General features: G+C 45.5%; 1 protein-coding gene across 3 annotated transcripts in view; it reads left to right on the top strand.

The window, feature by feature from the left end:
• Positions 1 to 26,539, top strand: part of TMEM242 (transmembrane protein 242) — a 62,625-nt gene that overhangs the window by 32,088 nt on the left and 3,998 nt on the right. Inside the window, exons 3-5 of one of the 3 annotated variants that reach the window (XM_077283305.1) lie at positions 11,500 to 11,544; positions 11,575 to 11,637; positions 18,454 to 18,537. In XM_077283305.1, coding sequence (XP_077139420.1) covers positions 11,500 to 11,544; positions 11,575 to 11,637; positions 18,454 to 18,522 — 177 coding nt within the window. In that variant the 3' untranslated portion in view covers positions 18,523 to 18,537. Of the gene's footprint in view, positions 1 to 11,499; positions 11,638 to 18,453; positions 18,538 to 26,539 lie in introns of those variants that run through there. The other 2 variants (XM_077283304.1, XM_077283303.1) reach the window with 2 other exon arrangements.

The following is a 26,539-nucleotide window of genomic DNA, read 5'->3' as shown; positions in this document are numbered from 1 at the left end:
CAGAAAGTAGGCCCGCATCCTCGACTGGTAGAGCTGACTGTTTTGAGGTGGAGGCGACTGCAGCGTCCACCTTAGGGATTTTAGTCCATGAAATTAACTCCTCATCATTAAAGGGGTACTTCCTTTTGGAGGCTGACGGGAGAAAACCTCTCTGGTCCTGTTTCTCCCACTCCCTCTTTATCAGTGCCTTAACCGCAGGAATTACTGGGAATGCTCTTCTCTTCCTCTCTGCCAACCCTGCAAACATGATGTCTTGTGCAGTTTGGTCGTCTTTTGCATCCTCACAACCTATAGTATTCCTGATGGATTTTACTAGGTTGTCCACCCCATCAAGGGGAAAACAAGCTCGACCCTCAATGTCGGAATGTGTTGAGGAAGAGGATGATGCCTGCGAGGAGTCTGAGTGGATAACGCCTTCCTCCTCGGACTCAGAGCTGGATATAGCCTTTTCTTTCCCGGATTTTTTAGGGGGGGTACTGGCTTGTGAGATGGCCTGTAATTCCTCTCTAATTATGGCCCGTATATCTGTGACCGACATAGATGGACTCCGCATTGTTTCCGCCATACACTGATTGCAGAGTTTTTTGGGGTGGGAATCTGGGAGAGGTTCGTCACATAACGCACATTGTTTGTGCTTAGATTTCTGTCTCTTTTTGGCCTGGGAGAAGACATTTGTGGAAAAGGGTGTCAGCTTTATAGGCAGAGGGGAAATTACACTCACCCAGTGAAGCTGTACGGTACCGAAATAGGAGGCTGCGACTTTCTGGATCTTGAATCCTTGGTCTCACTCCTGTGGCTGGCATCTGAGGACCTCCTGCTGGCTGGCTCACCTGCTGGGTCCACTGTTTTGCCTGGGGACGACATGTTGCATCGCCTGTGCGTTTGCAACTTCCCCCTTTTTATAGGGCAAGATCCGGTCAGTAAATCTTTTTTTTTTCTCTTCAGCGGTGTACTGCGCATACGCGAAACCGCGCTTTCCCCCACCGCTGTGTGAGTGACCCGGAAGTGTTCCTCTACCTCCGGGTCATTTGGGGATTCTTACACCGCTCCTGCGCATGTGCGGCCGCCATCTTATCCCGGCCTGCGCTATGGAGCGGTGTACCGGCTGCAGCTGTGCCGCAGATCCCGGACCCTTTACCTGTCGGTCCGCGTCTGGAGACTCTCAAGGCCGCACCTCTGCAGCGTTGTTCCGTGGAATCGGCGGCGTCTCCCCCAGACTCAGCCATCCCACATGCCGGACAGACGAGGGGGGAGCCGTCTAACGGAATCTCCCCCGACGCTGCATCTGGACTGCATCCCCTGCCGTTCCCGCAGAAACCGCGCAGGCGGATGCTCCTAGCCCAGGTATGATTTTCTGTAGTCTTCTCAGAGATCCTGTCCCCTGGGAACAGGAAACCTAAACTGAGGAGGAGAGGGGGACCGCCCCCTTTTATGTCTCTGTAGGTTTCCTGTTCCTTGGGGCGGATCCCTATCTCTCCAGTGGGTGCTGTCATGGCGAAGGGTAAAAGATGAATTATCGTCAACCATAGCTGCAAAAAAAACATGCATATGAAAGGCTTTCATTAAGTCCCGACGGTCCAAACGGTGGATCCATACACATTCTTTCTCTAGTCACCTTCCACGACAGCATAGGAGGATGTCTCCATTCCCTAATGGGGGACAGGAAGCACGAGAGGTTAAAAACCCCTCCTCCCTCCTAATCGCCAGTGTCTTTCCTGTCCCCCATCGGGCATGGAGAGGTTCTCGTATCCTGTCGGGCAGTAGTGGTCGGGGCTCTGCCTTCCTCCTCTTCATGCTTCTCCAGTCTTCCCCGGACTCTGGACCTTCCTGGCCCACCCGCGCCTCTGCGGAGGTAAAGCGGGCCAGTGATCCCCGGCGGTGGCCTCCATGAGCTCACCGCCTTGTCCTCCTCTCCTGAGCGGTCTTCGGCGTCCCGGAAGTGACGTCATTGTTGCACACGCGTCACTTCCGGTCCTGCGCTCTTTGCTGAAACGCAAGCTGGAGCACATCAACTTCCTGGTCTGGCCTCCTAGCGCCCTCAGGACCGCCGATGCCGCGCAGAGCACGCCTTTCCACGTGGAGGCCTGCTCCAGGACCCGGGGAGGAGGAGGGGAACCTGATTCATCTGCGCTGGGGGCTGGATTTATTCCTATATAAACCAGCCTGAAGACACCTCCAGGTAAGACGATCCCTGTCACAATGGATGGTGCTTCCTGCCCTGCATCTGCAGAGCCCAGTTCTGCCCCTGCTCCAGTAAGTCCGTTGCTGGGTGGGTCCGAGGCTAGGATTAGTGGGACCCTTCTGATCCTTACACCACTCTCCCTCTCTTTTTTCAGGGAGACAAGTCTGCTCAGAAAATCCCGTCAAAAAAGATGCCTAAATGTGCAATCTGCAATGTAAAGCTTCCCTCTCTATGGGAGAAAAAGTTGTGTCAGGTGCACAGATAAAGTTGTCAAAGCCTAGCAGCCTTCCATCCTAGTCAAGCATGAAGTACAAACTTCTATAGCTGCCTTCAATCCTCCTCCACAGCCGCAGGGTCCCTATCCTTCTAAAACAAGAAAAATACAATTTGAAGACTCGGCCTCAGAGTCCGATCACTCGTTTTCATCATCTTCTGAAAAATGGGGTGAATCTTCATCTCCTAAATTTATGGAAGCAAGAAAATATTTTTTCTCCTCTGATTATACTGAAGAGTTGGTTATGGCTGTATGTAACACAATGGGGTTACAGGAGGAATCTGTTCTTCAATCTATACAGGACGAAATGTTCGGATGATTGAAATCGGAGAGACAAATGGGGTTCCCAGTACATAAAAATGTCTTGGATTTAATTTCTCAGGAGTGGGAGGTACCGGAGAAACGCCTATCCACCCCCTCTGAAATGAAACACAGGTTTCCATTAGAAGCAAGTTCCCCTTCATGGGACATACCTAAGGTGGACATTCAGGTGGCGAGGGTAGCAAAGAAAACCTCTCTTCCCTTTGAGGACTCCTCACAGTTGAGAGATCCACTAGACAGAAAGATGGAAAGCTTATTAAAAAAGTCATTGGAAACATTGGAAACATCCACCTCGGGGTTAAAATCTAATATTGCTGCCACCTGTGTTGCCAGAGCCCTGTCTCATTGGATGGACGAGCTGGAGAAGCATATTGCTCAGGGTACCTCCAGATCAAGATCATCGTCGAGTGATAATAGAGAAGGTTATAGATCTCAGAGAGGACAAATTTCCGACTCTACGGAAAAGCATGTCGGTCCTAGGCTCTATGACAGCTGTGACAAAGACCGCTGTGTCGGTCGAAACGCGTCGCTTGCCTCTGACAGTGCTATGGTGTTGTCCCAGGAGTTACTCTAATTTTACCATGTTGGAATAAAGTTTTACATTTTACCAAAAAGCTGTAACCAATTTTGTTATTTTTTTTTTCTTTGTGGAGTTTCAGTACGTCTCATCAGGATGGAGTCCCGGGCTTCTTTCATTTATCGGTGAGCTGGCTTTTTTTGTCGTTTTCTTTGCATTCAGTCGGTTTCTTGGGCTTAGGCCCATTCCAGAACTCTTCAAGCCCACATCCTCACAAACTGCGATGGAAATCCGGGTTCTCTGAACAAAACAGTACACACTCCAGGGCGCGTGAAGGCATCCCTAGCATGGTGGTTGAACCCCAAAAATATCCGCAGGGGTGTGAGCCTCCCTTGTAACAATTACAACCGACGCCAGCAAACGGGGCTGGGGGGCAGTAATTTTGCATACTCCCTTCCAGGGATGCTGGAATCAGGCAACAAGCGCCAGATCCTCCAACTTCAGGGAGTTGAAAGCAGTGGAGGAGGCTTTCCTAGCCCCAAGGTGCCTAATATCGGGGAATCATGTCAAAATTTACTCGGACAACACGACAACTGTTGCTCACCTCCGACATCAGGGGAGCTCAAAGTTCAACAGTTTAAAAAACATTTCAAACCGAATATTCTGTTGGGCAGAAAAGCACCTTCTCTCTCTCACAGCCATCCACTTGAAGGGGTCTTCCAACCTGCAGACGGATTTCCTGAGTCGCCAGGACATTCAGTCAGAAGAAAGAAGCCTGAACAAAAGAATCTTCAGGATGTTGGTAGACAGATGGGGTCTACCTGAAGTCGATTTATTCGCCTCAGACCAAAATTCACAGGTCAAAACCTTTTTTTTTCCCTGAATCCCAGGGACAATGCCAAAGGAGTGGACGCTTTTGTCCAGGCATGGAACTTCCGATTGGCCTATGCCTTCCCGCTAATCTCAATATAGGCGAAAACCCTTCGAAAGATCCCAGAGGAACAGGTGCCAACCATCCTAGTTGCTTCAGTATGGCGAAAAAGAAGCTGGTTCAATCTCCTCATCGAACTACAGATAGACGGTCCAGTTCACCTGCCAGTAGATGCCGACCTTCTCCTTCAAGGGCCCTCCCAGCCCCAGAATCCCCAAAGATTGAACCTAGTGGCCTGGTTACTGAGGCCCAGGTCCTAAGTGCAAGAGGGCTGTCGGATGCTGTAATCTCTACTTTGCAAAAATCCAGGAAGCCTGTCACTAATGCAATTCATGCTGAAGTTTGGAAGACTTTCTCGACTTTCTGTCTACCTAATAAACCAGATCCACTCCATCTGAATATATCTCAAATATTGGACTTCCTTCAGCGTGGGTCAGAGTTAGGCCTTAGGCCCAGCACTCTAAAGGTTCAAGTTTCCGCTATCAGTGCTGTTTGTGACCAGGATCTGGCCAATCACCGTTGGATCAGAAGATTCATGGTATCAGCTCTAAGATCGCAGCCTAGGAAACAACCCATGATACCTTCATGGGACTTGAATCTAGTTCTCAGGGGGCTCACATAAGCACCGTTTGAGCCCTTAACTTCCTGTTCTCCTCAACACCTGTCATACAAGGCTGCTTTCCTGGTAGCGATTACCACAGCAAGACGTGTGGGGGAGCTGCAAGCCTTATCGGTTAGAGAACCCTACTTGATAATAAAAGATGACTCTCTAATTCTCCGGCTTGATCCATCTTTTCTGCCGAAGGTGGTGTCTGATTTTCATCGTTCTCAGATTATTCTTCCTTCCTTCTGACAGAACCCGGCAAACCCAAAAGAAGAGTTCCATTCTCTCCATGTTAGACGGACCCTCATCTTGCAAAAACGCCTCAAATGCAAAGGAGCAGTCTTTACACTCCTTGGATGTTAGACGAGCAGTAATAGACTACCTAGAGGCCACTAGTACCTGGAGGAGGGACCCTAACCTATTTATCCTTTTGGGGGGTAAAAATAGAGGTAAAAAAGCTTCCAAAACATCTATAGGTAGATGGAATACAACGGTAATTTCTAAAGCCTATTCATCTGAAGGGGTAGACTGCCCAGTAGGGATAAAAGCTCATTCTATTAGGGCCATTTCAGCATCATGGGCTGAACGTGCAGGAGCTTCCTTAGAACAGATATGCAAGGCCGTGACCTGGGCCAGGGTAAATACATTCTGTAAACATTAAATACTTGACGTGTTAGCAGGTCAGCAGACGTCATTTGGGAGAAAAGTTCTCCAAGCAGTAATCCCACCCCAAGGGAATTTTTTTGGTATTCTCCAGGGTGCTGTCAGGGGGACGTCCTGGAAAATGGATATTAGACCTACCGGTAATTCGGTTTCCAGGAGTCCATCCTGACAGCACGGTTACTTTCCCCCCCTTTCATATGCTGTAAAATGATTTGGTTAATAAAGAATTTTAATTTGCATCTATCCATGGTGTGGTACTTGTCAAAACACTAAAGGAAAGGGGGCGGAGTGGGACCTTTTAACCTCTCGTGTGTTTTTCCTGTCCCTGCAAGGAGGACGACGACGTCCTCCAGGGTGCTGTCAGGATGGACTCCTGGAAACCGATTTACCAGTAGGTCTAATACCCATTTTTTCTGAGAATATGAATGATTGCTCCAAATCTTTTTCTACACTCATGTTTAGTGGTTGGGCGAAGCCATTTATTATCAAACTGCTGTGTTTTCTCTTTTTAAATCATAATGACAACGCAAAACATCCAAATGACCCTGATCAAAAGTTCATATTCCTAGGTAACCTGCTAGCCTGATAACATGCACAGAAGTTGACACAAATGGGTTTGAATGGCTACTAAAGGTAACATCCGAACCTGTGACCTGTTTGCTTGTAATCAGTGTGTGTGCATAAAAGCTGAATGAGTTTCTGGGATCCAGACAGACTCTTGCAACTTTCATCCAGCCACTGATGTTTCTGGATTGTGAGTCATGGGGAAAGCAAAAGAATTGTCAACAGATCTATGGGAAAAGCTAGTTGAACTGTATAAAACAGGAAAGGGATACAAAAAGATATCCAAGGAATTGGTAATGTCAGCAGAGTTTAAACTGTGAAAATCAGGGGTTCTGTAAAAACAAATGCACGGTCAGGTAGACCAAAAAAATTTTGTCCACAACTGCCAGAAAAACTAGGGGGCAGATCACTGTGGGATCAGTGACCTGTCAGCAGTCTGCATTATGAATAGCTAAACAGAGCACCACATGAAGCCCCCCACAGGCCCACCCCGAAGAACAAGCATATCATTAACTCAAAACTGAAAATGAAGATTAAACAACAACCACAAGACTGATTTAATCAACCAAGGTATCATTTTAATCAGTATAACAGCGCCGAACTGACACTGTGTGGAGGTTTCTTTGCGCAATCCTGCTGATAGGTTCACTCTTAAGTGTTTTTTGACCGATAGCTATCCTTTCTGTCACCTTTTGCCTCAGGCACTGCTCCATTGATGGAAACATACATTTTTTATGAGTCTCAGAAAATGGCTACTAATTTCTTTTAACGTAATATATTAAACGATTATATAAAACAGAAGTGAAAATTGGCAGTGAAGGGAAGGAGTTAATAATCTTCTAGAATGTGTTAAAATGACATGACATTTTGAAATTTTTAGTTTAAGAAACAGTCTTGTCCCTTTGAGACTTCCTTTGCCTATAAAATATGTTAATATTTATTTTTCTCTGTCGCCCATGACGGCACCACGGAGAGAGGGGATCTGCCCACCAAGGACAGGAAACCTACAGATAAAAAGGCGGTACCACTCTCCCACATGAGTTGGTTTCCTGTCCTTGATGGGAGACCTACGGACTTACCAGAAGAAGATCGACGTGGGATTCCGGGGCCAATCAGTCCGACTCAGGCAGCTGGGGTCCCTCTGCCTCGACTGGTGTGGTCACCCGAAGCGCCACCGCTGGGGCTAGTGGGCCTCTAGGGTTTGCGGGGGAGGTGACATGGAGTTCGCGGTCACCTCCCCGGGTGATGATGGGGTGATGATGAGGGGCAAAAACCCCGAAACAGCTGTCTGTGGATGGATACCATGCTTGGCATAGGTGGTTTTCCTGTATTGGATGTTTTCCTTTATTGGATGCTGCCCTTCCCGTGGTTGTTCCTTCCCGGGGAAAGGCCTGGCTATTCACTGCTTGCGTTGAGAAACACGTGATGGTGTCTCCGCAGCTACTCTACATGCATTTGCATATTTCCCATAAGGGATGGGGGCAGTGTTCTGGATCACTGCGTTGAGAAACACGTAATGGTGTCTCCGCGGTGTTGGATGTTTTGGTCTCCCCGAGGCCAATCATCTGTGCCTTTACTGCATTATGAGTGACCCGGCTTCACCCTTGCCAGAATCACCACCACCACCTGTATCGCCGCAGCAGCAAAAACGGCGACAACAGAAAGGATACCAGGATACTACCGGTAAAGAACGCCAAAGGTCCCAGCATAGCAAGGAGTCCAGCACGGCGTAAGGGAAAAAGACAGACGCTTCATGGTAGTCCTGGACCTGAAGGACGCGTATTACCACGTCCCCATACACAAAGATCACCAAAGGTGTTACGCCACTTCCAATTCTCGGCTCTACCCTTTGGTCTAGCCATAGCCCCAAGAATTTTCAGGAAACTGATTGCGGAGGTAATGGCTCATCTCAGGGAACAAAACACCCTGATTGTACCATATCTAGATGACTTTTTGGTGATAGGCTCCTCCCCCCAACACTGCGAAAATCAGCTGGCAACAGTAATACATTCTTTAAAGGAGTTGGGCTGGCTAATAAACTTAAGAAAGTTCAGACTATTGCCTTCCCAGGTCCAGGAGTATCTAGGTCTCACCCTACACTCCATAAAAATGGAATGTCGGCTTCCGGGGGACAAAATACAAAAAGTAAAAAGTCTAGTATCAAAAATTCAATCTCTACCCCATGTCCCTCTTAGGCTCCATGACTTCATGCATCCCCGCAGTCCAATGGGCTGAGCTCCATTCAAGAGACCTCCAATGGCAAATCTTATCAGAACAGGTCTCTCTAGGGGGGCATTTAGAAGGGCGGTTAACATTATCTCCTCGCACAAGTCACTCACTAATCTGGTGGACATCGCAGAAAAATCTTTCCCGGGGAGTCCCGTGGGTATTCACAGTTTCAAAGCTCCTGACCACGGACGCGAGTCCCACGGGGTGGGGAGCTCATCTTGGCGATCTAGTAGCCCAGGGCACTTGGTCGTCAGCACTAGCAAACAAATCTTCCAATATGAAGGAACTTCTAGCGGTCAAGTTTGCCCTGCGGGAATTCTTGGGGTCCCTTCACTCTCACCATGTCAGGGTGATGTCAGACAACCAGGTGGTGGTATCATACCTAAATCACCAAGGGGGTACTCGTTCCAAAAATCTAATGGAGGTGACCAAGTCAATCCTACAAATAGCCGAGCGCAACCTTCTATCCCTGACAAGCCTGCATATAAAGGGAGTGGACAATTACAAAGCAGACTTCCTCAGTCGCTCCAGTCTAAAACAAGGGAAATGGGAACTAAATCAGGCAGTATTTACCCAGATCACAGAAAGATGGGGGTACCCAAGATAGACCTCTTCGCAAACCACCTAAACAAAAAAGTAGACTCCTTTTGCTCCATAGCTCCCCTGGGGAACCCAGTAATAGTGGACGCATTCCTGATCCCTTGGCGACATCAGCTGGCTTATGCTTTTCCTCCTCTGGCTCTGATTCCGGCAGTGCTGAGGAAGATTCGGGAGGACGGGGCTCTTGTGATCTTAATAGCCCCGTTCTGGCCGAAGAGGCCTTGGTTTTCTTGGATGAGGAAAATGTCAATATCCGACCCATGGGTATTACCAGACCTCCCAAACCTACTATCCCAGGGCCCGGTTCATCATCCACAAGTCAAGAGCTTACACTTGACAGCATGGCCTTTGAGAGGAAGCAATTAGAAGGCAGAGGGTTCTCTCCGGGGCTAATTTCAACTCTATTACAAAGCAGAAAACCTGTCACAACAAAACAGTATGGGAAGGTATGGAAAAAATTCCTTTCATCATCAGGTGCGAAAATAGGGGAAGAAATCCCCCTTAAATCCATATTAGAATTTTTGCAAAAGGGGTTGGAGATTGGGTTAGCCACGAGCACCCTAAAAGTTCATGTGGCAGCATTGGGAGCCCTATTCAATTTTGATTTAGCTTCAAATAGGTGGGTCTCTAGGTTTATCAGAGCAGCTGGGAGATCAAGACCTCTTCCAGTAAGGGTTATCCCCCATTGGGATTTAAATTTGGTCCTTAAAGCCCTGACTAAACCTCCCTTTGAACCATTAGATGAAATCTCATTGAAGAACCTATCTCTCAAAACTTCCCTGTTGGTCGCCCTCACATCTGCCCGTAGGGTTAGTGACATATAGGTGCTTTCAGCTAACCCCCCTTACACACAGTTCTTAGAGGATAGGGTCATTTTAAAGATAGACCCAGCATACCTCCCGAAGGTGGCTTCCAGGTTTCACAGATCTCAAGAGATATCGCTCCCCTCCTTCTGTCCCAACCCTAAAAATAGGGAGGAACAAATATTACATACATTAGATGTCAGAAGATGCCTCTTGCAATACTTAGAAGCCACCAGAGAGAGTAGGGAGGATGCCTCTCTTTTTGTGTGTTTCCAGGGTCCCCCGAAAGGGGAAAAAAGCCTCCAAAGCCACTCTAGCGAGATGGATCACGGACGCCATCAGTCATACTCGGCAAGTGGAGTGTCCACTCCAGGGGACGTCAAGGCTCACTCAACGAGAGCAGTGGCAGCCTCTTGGGCGGAGAAGGCCGGAGCTTCAATTGACCAGATATGTAGAGCTGCTACCTGGTCCTCACCATCTACATTCTATAGGCACTATAGATTGGACCTTATCTCCTCTTCAGACCTTACCTTCGGTAAAAGGGTTCTGGAAGCGGTGGTCCCTCCCTGAATGTACAATCTATGCAAATCTCTCCGTGGTGCCGTCTTGGGCGACAGAGAAAAATATAGTTCTTACAGATAACGGTATTTCTCTGAGCCCATGATGGCACCCGTACATTCGCTCCCTTCACTCATGGGTGTACACATCAAAATAGTGTCATAGATTATTTGATATTAGGTCACGCGGTATCTTGATTATGCTAAGTAATGTTAAAACTAACAAGCTTTTTCGTAGTCTCCCATTATTTTCTATGTAAACAACTGATGTGGGAGAGTGGTACCGCCTTTTTATCTGTAGGTTTCCTGTCCTTGGTGGGCGGATCCCCTCTCTCCATGGTGCCGTCATGGGCTCAGAGAAATACCGTTATCGGTAAGAACTATATTTTTTTTATTTTTGCATTACATGTTTAGTATATGCCACAGGGCAATATAGTACAAGATGATACTGTATGCTTGAGGAAATATACTCTTTGATCATGCCAATACCTAGCTAGATCGCAAATATAGCCACCAAACAAGACAAGTCTAATTTGAGTGAAACATCAACAGTGCTTGAGGCAAAGCATTGAAAATCTGTTATTAGACTATTCTGCTCTACTCAACGTGATGACTGCTTTTTACCCAGGTGCACAGAGAAATATTGTGCCTTCGGCTAATCAGAGTAGGACCTAAACGTACACTTTAAATTTTATAGCTCTTTTCGAAAATGTATGGAGTCCTGTCTGAGATTGATCCAATTTGCGAACCAAGCAGAAAAATTTCAATTATTATTTTCACAATAAACTTCTAGCTGGCAGTGTTTTCAGTTTGTAAAGCACACAAAAATCCCAAAATGCATCAAATTTATTAATGAGGGTACCTTTTTATGTGTTTGGTACATATTATTTCAACAGACAGTGGTGTAAAAAGCCTGTTTTCATTTTCCCCAAAGTACTGAACGTTCCACAAGATTTAATGAATGTTAAGATGATTTTGTAGGATATATACTGTAACTTAAAATGTCATTTATTAATAGAAATTGCGAAGAACTGATAGAGATGTGTAATGCAACAATTAGGTCATGTTAACATCTAGTATAATATAAGCTTAGTCTAATGCCCAAAATAGTAAACTGCAAGAAAAGGCAACATGGGTGTGTTAAGAAAGGACTATGATACTCCATATTTTCTTATCTATATTTTATTGTATTTGCTCTTGGTTTTGTGGATTGTTACATGGAAATAGTTCTCCTGACAGTTTCATTTTCTTTAGGGATCCACTGCAACAGCTGCCTTGCCAGAAAGTGGTTCATCTCTTGCATTGAGGGCCTTGGGATGGGGCTCTCTTTATGCCTGGTGTGGATTTGGATTACTCAGTTTTGCTGTATGGAAAGCACTAGGAGTACATAATGTGAGTATATAACTTGGGTGTTGGAAGGTAAATATTGTACTTAGAGCTCTCCAGATATGTCTGTTTCAAGACAAACCTGGTCAAAGTGTGGCTTGCTTGCCACATCCGGCTTTTTTGCTGTCTCTGTTATCTTACAAATAAGGACAGCCAAAGAGATGGAAATCAAATGCTGCAGAGTTCAGAAGACCACAGCATTTCATCACTAAGGCTATGTGCACACGTTGCGGATTTGTTGTGGATCTGCAGCATTTATTCTGTGCCAAATTGCACCAAATCCGCAAAGAACTGCTCAAGCAAGGTTAATCAATGGCAATCCAGAACTGGTGTGCACAAGCTGCGGAAAATTTCATCCTGATTCGCAGCATTTTATTTTCTGCAGCATGTCAATTATTTCTGCGGATCTGCAGCGTTTCTGCACCCATTGACTTACATTGAGGCAGTGAAACCGCAGGTGTAAAAAGGTTTGCGGATTTGCGTACCAAAAACACTGCTGAAAGGAAATGGTGTCAGAAGGAAGAAGAGTGTGTGGGCAGAGAATATGTGTGTGGGCGGAGAATACCTGTGATCGGAGAATATGTTCGTGTCTGTGTCCGTCTGCGGGTGTCTGTTTGTGTCTGTCTGCGGGTGTCTGTGTGTGCATCTGTCAGCGCGTGTCTGCGGGTGTGTATGCATGTCTGTCTGCTGGTGTCTGTGTGTACCCAGGCGTCATCTGAAGGGACTACTACTCCCGCCATGGCTATGTCTGCTGTCACATATAACCGTGACAGCATGAGCCGATGATAGGAGAGTAGTCCCATCATCCGGCGCCTGTGCTCAATTTAAAAAAAAAAACACATACCGTATTTTTCGGACTATAGGACGCACCGGACTATAAGACGCACCCAGGTTTTAGAGGTGGAAAATAGGGAAAAAAATATTTGAAGCAAAAAAAATGTGGTAAAATATTTAATAACATAAATAACATACTATTATATGTGGTGTTATTATATAATAATAATAATAATAATAATAATTTTATTTATATAGCGCCAACATATTCCGCAGCGCTTTACAACTTATAGAGGGGACTTATACAGACAACAGACATTACAGCATAACAGAAATCACAGTTCAAAACAGATACCAGGAGGAATGAGGGCCCTGCTGCTCGCAAGCTTACAATCTATGAGGAAAAGGGGAGACACAAGAGGTGGATGGTAACAATTGCTTTAGTTATTTGGACCAGCCATAGTGTAAGGCTCGGGTGTTCATGTAAAGCTGCATGAACCAGTTAACTGCCTAAGTATGTAACAGTACAGACACAGAGGCTATTAACTGCATAAAGTGTATGAGAACATGATGGAGGAACGTGATTATGTTGTTGTTTTTTATTAATAGGCCACACAGGGATAATTAGGTTAATGCGTTGAGGCGGTAGGCCAATCTGAACAAAATGAGTTTTTAGTGCACGCTTAAAACTGTGGGGATTGGGGATTAATTGTATTAACCTAGGTAGTGCATTCCAAAGAATCGGCGCCGCACGTGTAAAGTCTTGGAGACGGGAGTGGGAGGTTCTGATTATTGAGGATGCTAACCTGAGGTCATTAGCAGAGCGGAGGGCACGGGTAGGTTGGTAGACTGAGACCAGAGAGGAGATGTAGGGTGGTGCTGAGCCATGGAGTGCTTTGTGGATGAGGGTAGTAGTTTTGTACTGGATTATATGTAATAGTACGTTATGTTGGAAGCTGCGGGACCAGTGTGGTGTCTGTGAAGTACTATATGAAGATGCTGGAGGGTGAGTATAAGAATGGGGGCACAGGGCTTATATTGAAAGCACCACTCCAGCACTGCAAAATAACACTGGAGTGCTGCTTTAAAATCCCATGGGAGAACTATAACTCCCAGCATGTCCTGCAGATCCTATGACATGCTGGGAGTTATAGTTCACCAAAGGAGTGGCAGAGTGCTTTATTGTGTTTTGTAAAGAGTAACCTCTTAATTGTGGGAGCCAGCCTGTGGTGAGGTAAAAGCTGGAGCATGCCATGGCTGCACACACAGAGCCCTCTCTCTTGTAGCCTTTCCACAGCGCACGGAAGCTGCAGATTCTAGGTGGGAGTCTGAAGGACCTATGATGATGTCAGAAGAGGGAGGGCTCTGAGCTGCCATGTGATGCTCCAGCCCGCCCACTCCTGACATCACACAGGTCCTCCTGCACAGCACTCGGCATCCAGGCATGGCAGGCAGGTATACAGCGATCTCCTCTCCTCTCTGGCCCCTGCTGCTGCTGCCTCCTCCCCCGGACACACAGATTCTCCCCAGAATCAGTGCTGGGGAAACTGTGTGTCGCTGCTTAAGTGCAGTATTCATTTGCTGCTCCCAGCTCACCGCTCAGCTGATCGGTGGGCAGGGAGCCGCTAATGAATATTCACTGCACTTAATCAGCGGGGCTATGTGGTTTCCCCAGCAGCTGATTCCGGCAGCGGGGACATCCTGAAGTGGGATATCATTGCGATCCCACTCGCTGCTGCCCCCCCCCCCCCTCCACACATGCTATATCCGTACTATAAGACGCACCCACACTTTCCTCCCAAATTTGGAGGAAAAAAAGTGCGTCTTATAGTCGGAAAAATACGGTAATTACATACAATATACATACTCAACAAACACCTAATCTCCGACGCCGTCTCCTGCAAGCAATCAAAAATAATAAACCAACATATACTTACAGGGCTGCCACTAGAAATTTCGGGGCCCCATACTGGCAACATTTTTGGGGCCCCCTTGAGACTCCGCCCAGGCTCCACCCCAGCCCTGCCTTCATGCTCCACCACTGTAACGGGGTCTACCGTGCTGGAGTACCTCTTTCAGTACCACCCCGTGTTTCAGGAGGTCCACTCTGCTTTGGCTGGAGTCTGAATGAAGGACGCTGGCTGGAATTGCTTGGTTACATGGGCGCATATAAAAGATCACTGCTTCTCCACGTATTTCCAGTGTGACAACGCTTTACTCACAGGACACAGAATATAGGTTTCGACGCCAGACATTTAAGACCCAGACCAAGGGACTGATCACATGATTGTGACATCACCAAAGGTCCTGTTAGCACACCGCAGTGCTTGTCTCTGTAGGTTTAGATACGATGTACATTCTCCTACCTGCTCTATGAATGTCCACTTAAAACAAGACAGTATTGTAACTTTGACCCTCATAACTCGTAGTGTGCTGAATGAAACTACTCTGGTTTCACATCACTGACGTCATCATGTGCAGTGACGCGTATCTCTCCTTCATTACTCCACTTTGTCTTAAGTGGCATGTAAAAGTTTGGTCACCCTGGTCATAATTACTGTTATTGTGAACAATTAGTCAAGTTGAAGATGAAATGATTAGTTTTGAGCGAATATACTCGGTGCTCGAGATTTCCCGAGCACGCTCGGGTGTCCTCCGAGTATTTGTAAGTACTCGGAGATTTAGTTTTCATCACCGCAGCTGAATGATTTACATCTGTTAGCCAGCTTGAATACATGTGGGGATTCTCTAGCAACTAGGCAACCCCCACATGTACGTATGCTGGCTAACAGATGTAAATCATTCAGCTGCAGCGCTGAAAACTAAATCTCCGAGTACTTACAAATACTCGGAGGACACCCGAGCGTGCTCGGGAAATCTCGAGTACCGAGTATATTCGCTCACCACTAGAAATGATCTCTGAAAGAGCTCAAGTTAAAGTGGACACATTTACTTTGTATTGGGCTCTTCTAAGCAGCTGCCTAGCACTCTGAAAATGAAAATATTGGAGGCCAACAAAGCAGGAGAAGGCTATAAGAAGATAAAGCGTTTTCAAATTACCCTTTCCTCAGTTTGAAATGTAATTAAGAAATGGCAGTTAACAGGAACATTTCAGGAAGCTTTCAGTGAGATTGCTAGAGAGACAAATCAGTCAGTACCAGCTGCATTACGGCAAAAGAACTTCAGAAATAATTAGCAGATGCTGGGGTTGTGGTTATAGTTGAGCGAATTTTTCAAAATTCGGTTCCAATTTTCATCGGCGTCGATTATTGTTTTTGCTATATTCGCCGAACACAGCTGAATGTCATTGGAGTCAATGGGAGTAGAAATGACCGAATATGTTCGGAACCGATCTTAAAACATAAATTCGGCACTAATAGCGTAACAATATGGCACGATTATGGCAAATTTAGATTTGGCGACCGAATTCAAACATATTCACTCAACTCTCGTTGTGGTACATTGTTCTACTGTTTAGAGACACCTGCACAAATATGGCCTTCATGGAGGAGTCCGTGATTAAATTGACACCACAAAAATTGTCTCACAGAATTTTATACCATTGGGCAGTGAAGAAAAAATAATTGCGTTTTTACTACAAAAATTTTGTTTTAGCCCCAGATTTTACATTTTCAAATGGGTAAAAATGGAAACAAAAATTTGTCACACAATTTGTGCTGAAGGTGGAAATGTGGTAATACTCTTTATGTGGCTGTACAATACTACTTAGCCACACGGCGAGACTCGGGAGGAGCGGAGCGCTATTTACCTCCTGGAGTGCAGATTATCCTAGAATAGTTTGCAGGCTACATATACAGAGCCCCTAAGTGCTGGAAGAGCAGAATCCCCCCTCAAGTGACCCCATTTCAAAAATGTTACCCCTTTGGGAATTTATTTACAGGTGTAGTGACAATTCTACTCCATGAGTGTTTTCCAAAAACATGCATCAGTAGATGTTCCTGAGTGAAAATTGCAAATCTGTACATGAGGTCTAGCTCGTGCTTCTGGAGACTTGCACCCATAAATTGAGCAGGCTCTCATTGCTACAGAAATGCGAAACATCTGGATGCTAAATGTGGTTTAGGCGCACTGGGGCTCAGAAGGGAGAGGTGCATTTGGATTTGGGAGCACAGAATTGTATGAATTTCTTTTGGGGGTCTGAGGAGCAATTTCACTTTTACAGAGCCTTTTTACATATGCTTTGTATGCTTTTTACCTAATTTGCATTTTATTGCGTGAAATAAGTATCTGACACAATAGTAAAACAGATTAATGTTTGGTACAGAAACCGTTGTTTGCAATGGTCAGACGTTTCCTGTAGTTCATGACCAAGTTTGCGCACACTGCAGCAGGGATTTTGGCCCACTCCTTCATACAGATCTTCTGCAGATCTTTCAGGTTTCAGGGCTGTCACTGGGCAACATTGAGTTTCAGCTCCCATCAAAGATTTTCTATTGGGTTCAGGTCTGAAGGCTGGCTAGGCCACTCCAGGACCTTGAAATGCTTCTAATGGAGCCACTGCTTAGTTGTGCTGGCTGTGTGTTTCGGCTCATAGTCATGCTGGAAGACCCAGCCATGACCCATGTACAAAATTCTTACTGAAGGAGTTAGTTGGCCAAAATCTCGCTATACATGACCCCATCCATCCTCCCTTCATTATGATGCAGTTGTCCTGTTCCCTTTGCAGAAAAGCACCCAACTAGTATGATGTTTCCCCCACCATTCTTCACGGTTGGGATGAAGTTTTTGAGGTTGTACTCATCCTTCTTCCTCCAGCATGGTGAGAGTAGTTGATACCAAAAATTGCTATTTTGGCTCATCTGACCACATGATTTCCTATGCCTCCTCTGGATCATCCAGAGGGTCATTGGCGAACTTCAAACAGGCCTGGACATGTGCTGACATGAGCTGAAAAGCTTTGCATGCCCTGCATCATTTTCATCCATTATGGGGTAGTGTGTTACTAACAGTAATGTATGAGACTGTGGATACAATTCTCTTCAGGACATTGACCAGGTCCTCTGTGTAGTTCTGGGCTGACCGTTCTCAGAATCATCCTTACTCCACAAGACGAGATCTTGCATGGAGCCCCAGACCGAGGAAGATTGACAGTCATCTTGTGTTTCTTTCATTTTCAAATAAGCTTGCCAACAGTTGTCTTCTCGCTAAGCTGCTTGCCTATTGTCCTGTAGCCCATCCCAACCTTGTGCAGGTCTACAATTTTGTCCCTGGTGTCCTTAGACAGTTCTTTTGGTCTTGGCCATAGTGGAGAGGTTGCAGTATGATTGATTGAGCGTGTGTCATTTATACAGGTGACAAGTTCACACAGGTGCATATGTGTACTTTGTTTTTACATGACATTTTATGTTTATGGGTATACTATTTTACTTTTTATTGTTTTGTTATTTAAAAAAACAACTATTTTTTTTTTTTTTTAACTTTTTTTATTTAGTCACTTTATGGGACTTTAACATTTATCTCTCTAATTGCTTGTATAATGCATTATAATGCGCCAGTATGCGATGTACACTGCTCAATAAAATAAAGTGAACACTAAAATCCCACATCCTAGATATCACTGAATGAAATATTCCAGTTGTAAATCTTTATTCATTACATAGTGGCATGTGTTGAGAACAATAAAACCTAAAAATGTTCAACGTAAATCACAACTAATATCCCACGGAGGTCTGGAGTTGGAATGATGCTCAAAATCAAAGTGGAAAATGAAGTTACAGGCTGATTCAACTTCAGTGGAAATGCCTCAAGACAAGGAAATGATGCTCAGTAGTGTGTCTGGCCTCACGTGCATGTATGCCCTCCCTACAATGCCTGGGCATGCTCCTGATGAGGTGGCAGATGGTCTCCTGAGGAAACTCCTCCCAGACCTGGACTAAAGCATCCGCCAATTCCTGGACAGTCTGTGGTGCAACGTGACGTTGGTGGATGGTGCAAGACATGATGTCCCAGATGTGTTCAATCGGATTTTGGATACAGGTCTGGGGAATGGGCCGGCCAATCCATAGCTTCAATGCCTTCATCTTGCAGGAACTGCTGACACACTCAAGCCACATGAGGTCTGGCATTGTCCTGCAGGGACTGTTCCTGTCAGACTAATCTGATCAATTTCTATGAAGAGGTAAGTTCCGGACTGGACCAAGGGAACGCAGTGGACGTAGTGTATGTGGACTTTTCAAAAGCTTTTGATACGGTGCCACACAAAAGGTTGATACATAAAATGAGAATAATGGGGCTAGGGGAAAATGTATACGTGGGTTAAGAGCAGGCTCAGGGATAGGAAACAAAGGGTGGTTATTAATAGAGCACACTCGGACTGGGTCACGGTTAGCAGTGGGATACCACAGGGGTCAGTATTGGGCCCTCTTCTTTTTAACATATTTATTAACGACCTTGTAGGGGGGCATATAGAGCAGAATTTCAATATTTGCAGATGACACTAAACTGCAGGGTAATCAATACAGAGGAGGACAATTTTATATTACAGGATTTATGTAAACTAGAAGCTTTACTGATAAATGGCAAATGAGCTTTAATGGGGATAAATGTAAGGTCATGCACTTGGGTAGAAGTAGTAAGATGTATAACGGTGCTTAATTGTAAAACACTGGGCAAAACCATCAATGAAAAAGACCTGGGTGTATGGGTGGTTGACAAACTCACATTTAGTGGCCAGTGTCAGTCAGCTGCTACAAAGGCAAATAAAATAATGGGATGCATTAAAAGAGGCATAGATGCTCATGAGGAGAACATAATTTTACCTCTATACAAGTCACTAGTTTGAACACAGTTAGAATACTGTGTACAGTTCTGGTCTCCGGCGTATAAGAAACAGATGAACTAGAGCGGGTGCAGAGAAGAGCGACCAAGGTTATTAGAGGACTGGGGGGTCTGCAATACCAAGATAGGTTATTACACTTGGAGCTATTTAGTTGGGAAAAACGAAGGCTAAGGGGTGATCTTATTTTAATGTATAAATATATGAGGGGACAGAACAAAAACCTTTCTGATGATCTTTTTTATCATAGACCAGGGACAAGGGGGCATCCTCTACTTCTGGAGAAAAGAAGGTTTATGCATAATAACAGATGCGGATTCTTTACTGTAAGAGCAGTGAGACTATGGAACTCTCTGCCGTCATGATGGTGTAATGAGTGACTCATTACTGAAATTTTAGAGGGGATTGGATGCCTTTCTTGAAAAGTATAATGTTACAGGTTATATATACTAGATTCCTTGATAGGGCGTTGATCCAGGGAACTAGTCTGATTGCCGTATGTGGAGGCAGGAAGGAATTTTATCTCCAATGTGGAGCTTACGCTTTGCCATAATGGGTTTTTTGCCTTCCTCTGGATCAACATGTTAGGGCATGTTAGGTTAAGCTATGGGTTGAACTAGATGGACTTAAAGTCTTCCTTCAACCTTAATAACTATGTTACTATGTATGGTGTGTAGTGGTTTAGTTCTACAACCCTAGCTATTTAGTAGTTTCGTTCTCCAACCCCTGTTGTCTAGTTTTTTAGTTATCCATCTTATGGTGTGTAGTGGTTTATTTTCCCATCCCCATGCGCCCTGCAAGCCTTGGGGATTGCAAATCTTGTGGAGCAGACCCTTCCACGACTTCCTCTACAGCCACCAGAGTCACCCAGTGCCCACTCATATAGCTGTAATTCCCCTGTCCTGGTGTCATTTCAGGTGTCATTTTTTAAATACACCCTGACAGACATAGAATTTTTCAGGGAATAGGTGATGTTGCCTGCGACTTGTTGCTGTATCGCAGGCACATCTTTCTTAGAGAAGTAATGATGCCAGGGCAACTGGTATTGGGGGACTGAGATGGCCATCAGCTTTCGGAAACTATCCATAAGGCGGAGAGGCTGCATTTCTTTGGCCAACAGATTGCAGTGGCCTTGCAATAATCAAAGAGATCACAGGCCATGAGTCATACAGAAACAAGCGCTGTGATCTTAGTAGGCTTATCCAAGTCCAGATTACAACTCATGAAATATGCGTATATCGCGATGTACGTTCACTGCTAACTCCACGATAACTCCTCACTGCCAACAACAATCCTGTTTGTAACCCAATAAATAAATGCAGGCCGATTAGGTGCCATTCTTTTTTGAGGTTCATACCATCAGGGTGTTCCATCCCCTCTCCCTCAGAGTAGCAGTCATATACCGGCCGCCAGTCTCACCCACCCACTTCCTTGACCACTTTTATGTGTTGCGTCCACACTTTATGTCCTCAGAATTGACAAACCTTATCCTGGGAGACTTCAACAACTCCACCTCCCCAACTGCATCCCAGCTTCTATCTCTAGCCAATTCTCGTGGCCGCTCACAACTTTCAAACTCTGAGAGACACAAAGACGGTTACACCCCTGATCTGGACTTTGTCTGGTTCAGTTCAATCTCCTACCTAGATGACTCACCTCTAACCCTTTGTCCACCATGAAACTAGGAGTATAACCACAACATAGACATTTTTAGGTGCTCCTTAAAAACTATTGTGTTTAGGGCGGCCTATCACGTTCCCTAATCAAAGTCCTTTTTATATATACAGTAGTGTTGAGCATTCCGATACCGCAAGTATCGGGTATCGGCCGATACTTACGGGTATCAGAATTCCGATACCGAGATCCGATACTTTTGTGGTATCGGTATCGAAACAACATTAATGTGTAAAATAAAGAATTAAAATAAAAAATATTGCTATACTCACCTCTCCGACACAGCCTGGACCTCACCGAGGGAACCGGCAGCGTTCTTTGCTTAAAATGCGCGCGTTTACTTCCTTCCGTGACGTCACGGCTTGTGATTGGTCGCGTGCCGCCCATGTGGCCGCGACGCGACCAATCACAGCAAGCCGTGACGTAATTTCAGGTCCTGTATGCCTAATTCTGCATTCAGGACCTGAAATTACGTCACGGCTTGCTGTGATTGGTCGCGTCGCGGTCACATGGGCGGCACGCAACCAATCACAAGCCGTGACGTAATTTTAAAATGCGCGCATTTCCTGCCTCCCGTGACGTCACGGCTTGTGATTGGTCGTGTCGCCCATGTGACCGCGACGCGACCAATCACAAGCCGGAACGTAATTTTAAAATCTTGAATGCCTAGAATTAGGCATTGAGGACCTGAAAATTACGTCACGGCTTGCTGTGATTGGTCGCGTCGCGGCCACATGGGCGGCACGCAACCAATCACAAGCCGTGACGTCACGGAAGGAAGTAAACGCGCGCATTTTAAGCAAAGAACGCTGCCGGTTCCCTCGGTGAGGTCCAGGCTGCGTCGGAGAGGTGAGTATAGCAATATTTTTTATTTTAATTCTTTCTTTTACACATTAATATGGATCCCAGGGCCTGAAGGAGAGTTTCCTCTCCTTCAGACCCTGGGAACCATCAGGATACCGTCCAATACATGAGTCCCATTGACTTGTATTGGTATCGGGTATCGGTATCGGATTAGATCCGATACTTTGCCGGTATCGACCGATACTTTCCGATACCGATACTTTCAAGTATCGGACGGTATCGCTCAACACTAATATACAGCTTATGCTCTACTTCTCTGAACATAATTCACCATCAAACTGTACCATACCCAAAAGGCTCACGTAGCCTTTATCTACCCCCATTTCCTCAAGATGGTTGTACCATCATTGTAAATAAACACCTGTAATTGTTGTCACTCCCACCTCATTGTAGATTGTAAGCTCTGAAGTACAGGGTCGTAATTATTTTTGCTTTAATTGTTTGATTATCTTAAACTTGGGAACTTTTAACTGTTTTATATGAAGTGCTGACTTGAAAAGCTATGCTTAATGTGTTTGTGATATATAAATAAAGTTTATTATTAGTAGATTGAAGATTGTGAAATTCAAACTGTTAACTGTGCCATGTATAGGAGTGAAGAATATTTTATGTGAGCATAACTGCAGAAATTAGGGTTTTGCTGTGCCAACACAGGGTGGAATAGGGTGAACACAACAAGCTGCTGGACTGTGAGAGGTGCGGGCGGGAATGTTATGGTGGATTGAGAAATGGGGGGTATGCTTGGTATGTAAGATCAGTCAAAAACAGCAGGCATGTCCAATTCCGTATCAGCTTACAGGCTATCAATTACCCCAAAAGTAGGAGGTAAACAAGTGGAGATTCTCCGGCCAGAGACCTGTGTGACACTTGCCACAGTGAGGGAGGAGGAAGAACCAGAAGATGTGGTTGGCGAGACCCGATAGTCTGAATTTTAACACAATGACCTTCCCAGATTAACTATGTTGATCACGCATGTGACAGGTCATGCATGTAGTACTGAAATTATTTTATTTTTTTTTACTCTACTAGGTTGTTGTTAAAAAAGTTGACAGATAACGTGATTTTTGCCAATATGAAAAAAGACCAAAGCAAGGTAACTGCAGAACTGTGAACGCTGCTGTCCACTGTCAGAGTCGGGCCTCAGGATGCATTGGTTGTCGTGATTGCATAACTGTGTGTTCGTAACCTCTTCATCTTCATCCTCCTCCTCTACTGAGCTAATCAGCTGCATGCCTGCAGTTGTGAAGTGGGGGGAAAAAGGTTAATTGGGGATCCACCACTGAGGACTGTACTGTGTGTGATGTTAAGGTGGAGGACGAGGAGCAGAGGCCACTTGATGCAGCGCTTGCCATCTACTGGAGCACATGTTCTTTCTGGCCCTCATCTACAAAGTATACCGTTGTACGGCTGCCAAAGAAAGGGAGCAGAGATGCCCGTCCAGTAACAGAAGTCTTAAAAATGCAAAACAAACAGTCATATCAAACCTGTCTCACAACACTAAACAGCTATTCAGAATTTTCATTTCTTTCCTGCGTCCACCAGTTTCGCCTCCCTCTCTTCTCATCTAAATACTTTGCCTCACCACCTGTGAACGTGACACAATAACGTCCCACCTCATTACAAACTTTACCACACTTCATCACAAGCATAACCCACCTTTTCAACTTGTCACTAACAACTGGTGTCTTCCATCCTGATTGAAACATACCTCGATCACACCCATCCTCAAAAACCCCACCGTCTGTCTACCTATCGCCCCATATAATTTCTCCCCTATGTCACCAAACTATTGGAACAACATGTCCATTTTGAACTGTCCTCCCACCTCTCCTTTTGCTTCCTCTTTGACCACGTATAATCTTCCTTCAGACCACACCATTCCACTAAAACTGCCCTGACTAAAGTCACCAACAACCTACTAACCGCCAAATGAAAGCCGCGCGAGTTTGTTCTCCTTCTTTTGGACCTGGCATCTGTCTTTGACACAGTGGACAGTGGACTTTCTGATCTGTTGACATTACAAACCTGGCCCTTTGTAGAATCTCATACCTAACAGACAAGGCATTCAGTATCTCCCACTCACACATCACCTCCTCATCTCACCCCCTATGTGTCGGTGTCCACCAGGGTTCAGTTGTAGGATGGAGAACTATGCTTAGAGGGCGCACTCATGCATTCCCTCCCTCTTAAAGGGACCACACGCATCAACCTAAGGTATTCCCAAGCTATAGCTGGGTGACACCTATTTAAGGTTTCTGCAATATAGAGGTGCTTGAGCTACGTTGTTAGTTTGCCTTGCATGCTTGCTAGTTGTCAGGTGTCACGGTTCACGGGGAAGATACCTTTATCACCCCCACCACTCACACCAATTTGTCACAAACCAGGGTTGTTTGGTTGTGCCTGGTTCCTTCTGAAGGGTATTTATCTATATCCCACTTCCCAGTTCTGGTTTGGAACTTTAACATAGTTAGTAAGGCCGAAAAAAGACATTTGTCCATCCAGTTCAGCCTATATTCCATCATAATAAATCCCCAGATCTACATCCTTCTACAGAACCTAATAATTGTATGATACAATATTGTTCTGCTCCAGGAAGACATCCAGGCCTCTCTTGAACCCCTCGACTGAGTTCGCCATCACCACCTCCTCAGGCAAGCAATTCCAGATTCTCACTGCCCTAACAGTAAAGAATCCTCTTCTATGTTGGTGGAAAAACCTCTCCTCCAGACGCAAAGAACGCCCCCTTGTGCCCGTCACCTTCCTTGGTATAAACAGATCCTCAACGAGATATTTGTATTGTCCCCTTATATACTTATACATGGTTATTAGATCGCCCCTCAGTCGTCTTTTTTCTAGACTAAATAATCCTAATTTCGCTAATCTATCTGGGTATTGTAGTTCTCCCATCCCCTTTATTAACTTTGTTGCCCTCCTTTGTACTCGCTCTAGTTCCATTATATCCTTCCTGAGCACCGGTGCCCAAAACTGGACACAGTACTCCATGTGCGGTCTAACTAGGGATTTGTACAGAGGCAGTATAATGCTCTCATCATGTGTATCCAGACCTCTTTTAATGCACCCCATGATCCTGTTTGCCTTGGCAGCTGCTGCCTGGTACTGGCTGCTTCAGGTAAGTTTATCATTAACTAGGATCCCCAAGTCCTTCTCCCTGTCAGATTTACCCAGTGGTTTCCCGTTCAGTGTGTAATGGTGATATTGATTCCTTCTTCCCATGTGTATAACCTTACATTTATCATTGCAGCTCTCTGGCGCCCCTCTTACCCTCAGGTCAGTAAGGGTACTGCACCTAGGGTAATTAGTCGCCAGAAGGGCTGCCTGCTATGTACTGGCTATTGGGCACGCTGCAGCGAGGGTGATATAACTACTCCCACACAGGCGGGAACAATAATTATCAATGCCGCAAGTCACTGCAAAGACGCCCAATTGCACAGGACAAAGTATGCTGCCATGAACTCCGATTTTCCAAGTATTAATGGGTCCGGAACCAACCCCAATCATTCACCTCAGAGGACACGACAGTTCGTTATAGAACAAGGAGAGACAAGCTAATAAATTATATATTTTACTCCAAAAAATGGTATGCAGTGTTTACAAAGTGTAAAAAGATATCCTAAAGGAGACAATTATCATATGTACAATACAATTACAAATAAAAAGGATTAAAATTGAAAAGAAGACACATCAAGGTGCATGTCACATCTCTAGACCAGCTAGAGTCCAGACAAAAGACACTGCAAGACTCCTTCACACAGTTATTTCCTAGCCTCAAACCCAGGCACTTAGGGGCTGAAACCTCCCCTTTACTTAGAAAAATTATTTTTATGCCCATATCGTTGTAGGAATCTTGTATACAAAAGACACGATGATCAGAATGTGCCCCACATCCTGTGGATTCTTTTACGTGTATGCAAGGAGTAATTACCTGAACCGCTTACGAAGAAACCCGCACTTTGCACTCGTTAGGTTTAGCTTCTAGCGGTTTCAGGGAGTTGTAGAGCTATCGATGGACATCCGGAATAAATAATTCTTATATATCTAGCCCGGATCGGTGCCCCTGTATATCACTTTAATAGAACAAAGAGATCCATGCAGTTTGGAAGTGGCTATACCAGCTTCAGCTGGTATTGATTGGGAGGAGGGAATGAGTAGTTTTCAGAGTCTGGTGTTAGCAGCTTAAAGCCATAAGACTTCTTCAGTTATTCTAGTCAGGGTATTGAATTACACACACAGGCAGAGTGAGAAGAGGGAGGGGGTCGGAATGGCCCACAGCATGTCTGTGCTTAGCTTTAAGGGATGTAGCAGAGCTCAGTGTGCATGATCATAGAAGTCAAATACCTCATGTTCCTGACATCAGGTTCTCCAGGTCCATCTGCTTGTCTACCCTGTACCCATCTGCTCGTACCTGTCTGCTCTTCTGTCCATCAGCTGTTCCATATCACACCTACCAACACCCATTAAACACCCGGTCCAGACTGCACCTGCCAGTGCTTTTCTGTTCCTCAGCTGGTCCCATCTGCAACCGTGGTTCCAGAGTCTTTACAGTGCCTGCCTGCATTTTTCATCCCTCCTTTGGGCCTTAGCAGCTTGCCCGCTGTAGAGGGTCTACTGCCACATTCTGTAGGTCAGCCATAGAGTATCACTTGGTGCCACCTCTTTGTACCTCATTGGTTCGCAGTTTTTGCCTGCTGCCACTTCTCTGAGTAGGGATTTGGTAGGCCACCTAGTTATGCCACTTTCAAGCTTTCAGAGGGATACAGAACACGTTGCCTGTTACAGTCT

Source organism: Ranitomeya variabilis, chromosome 2 (assembly GCF_051348905.1).
Source record: "Ranitomeya variabilis isolate aRanVar5 chromosome 2, aRanVar5.hap1, whole genome shotgun sequence".
In the NCBI taxonomy this organism is placed as follows: domain Eukaryota; kingdom Metazoa; phylum Chordata; class Amphibia; order Anura; family Dendrobatidae; genus Ranitomeya; species Ranitomeya variabilis.
The sequence above is the reverse complement of the archived record's forward strand: the minus strand, read 5'-3'. Positions and strand labels throughout refer to the sequence as shown.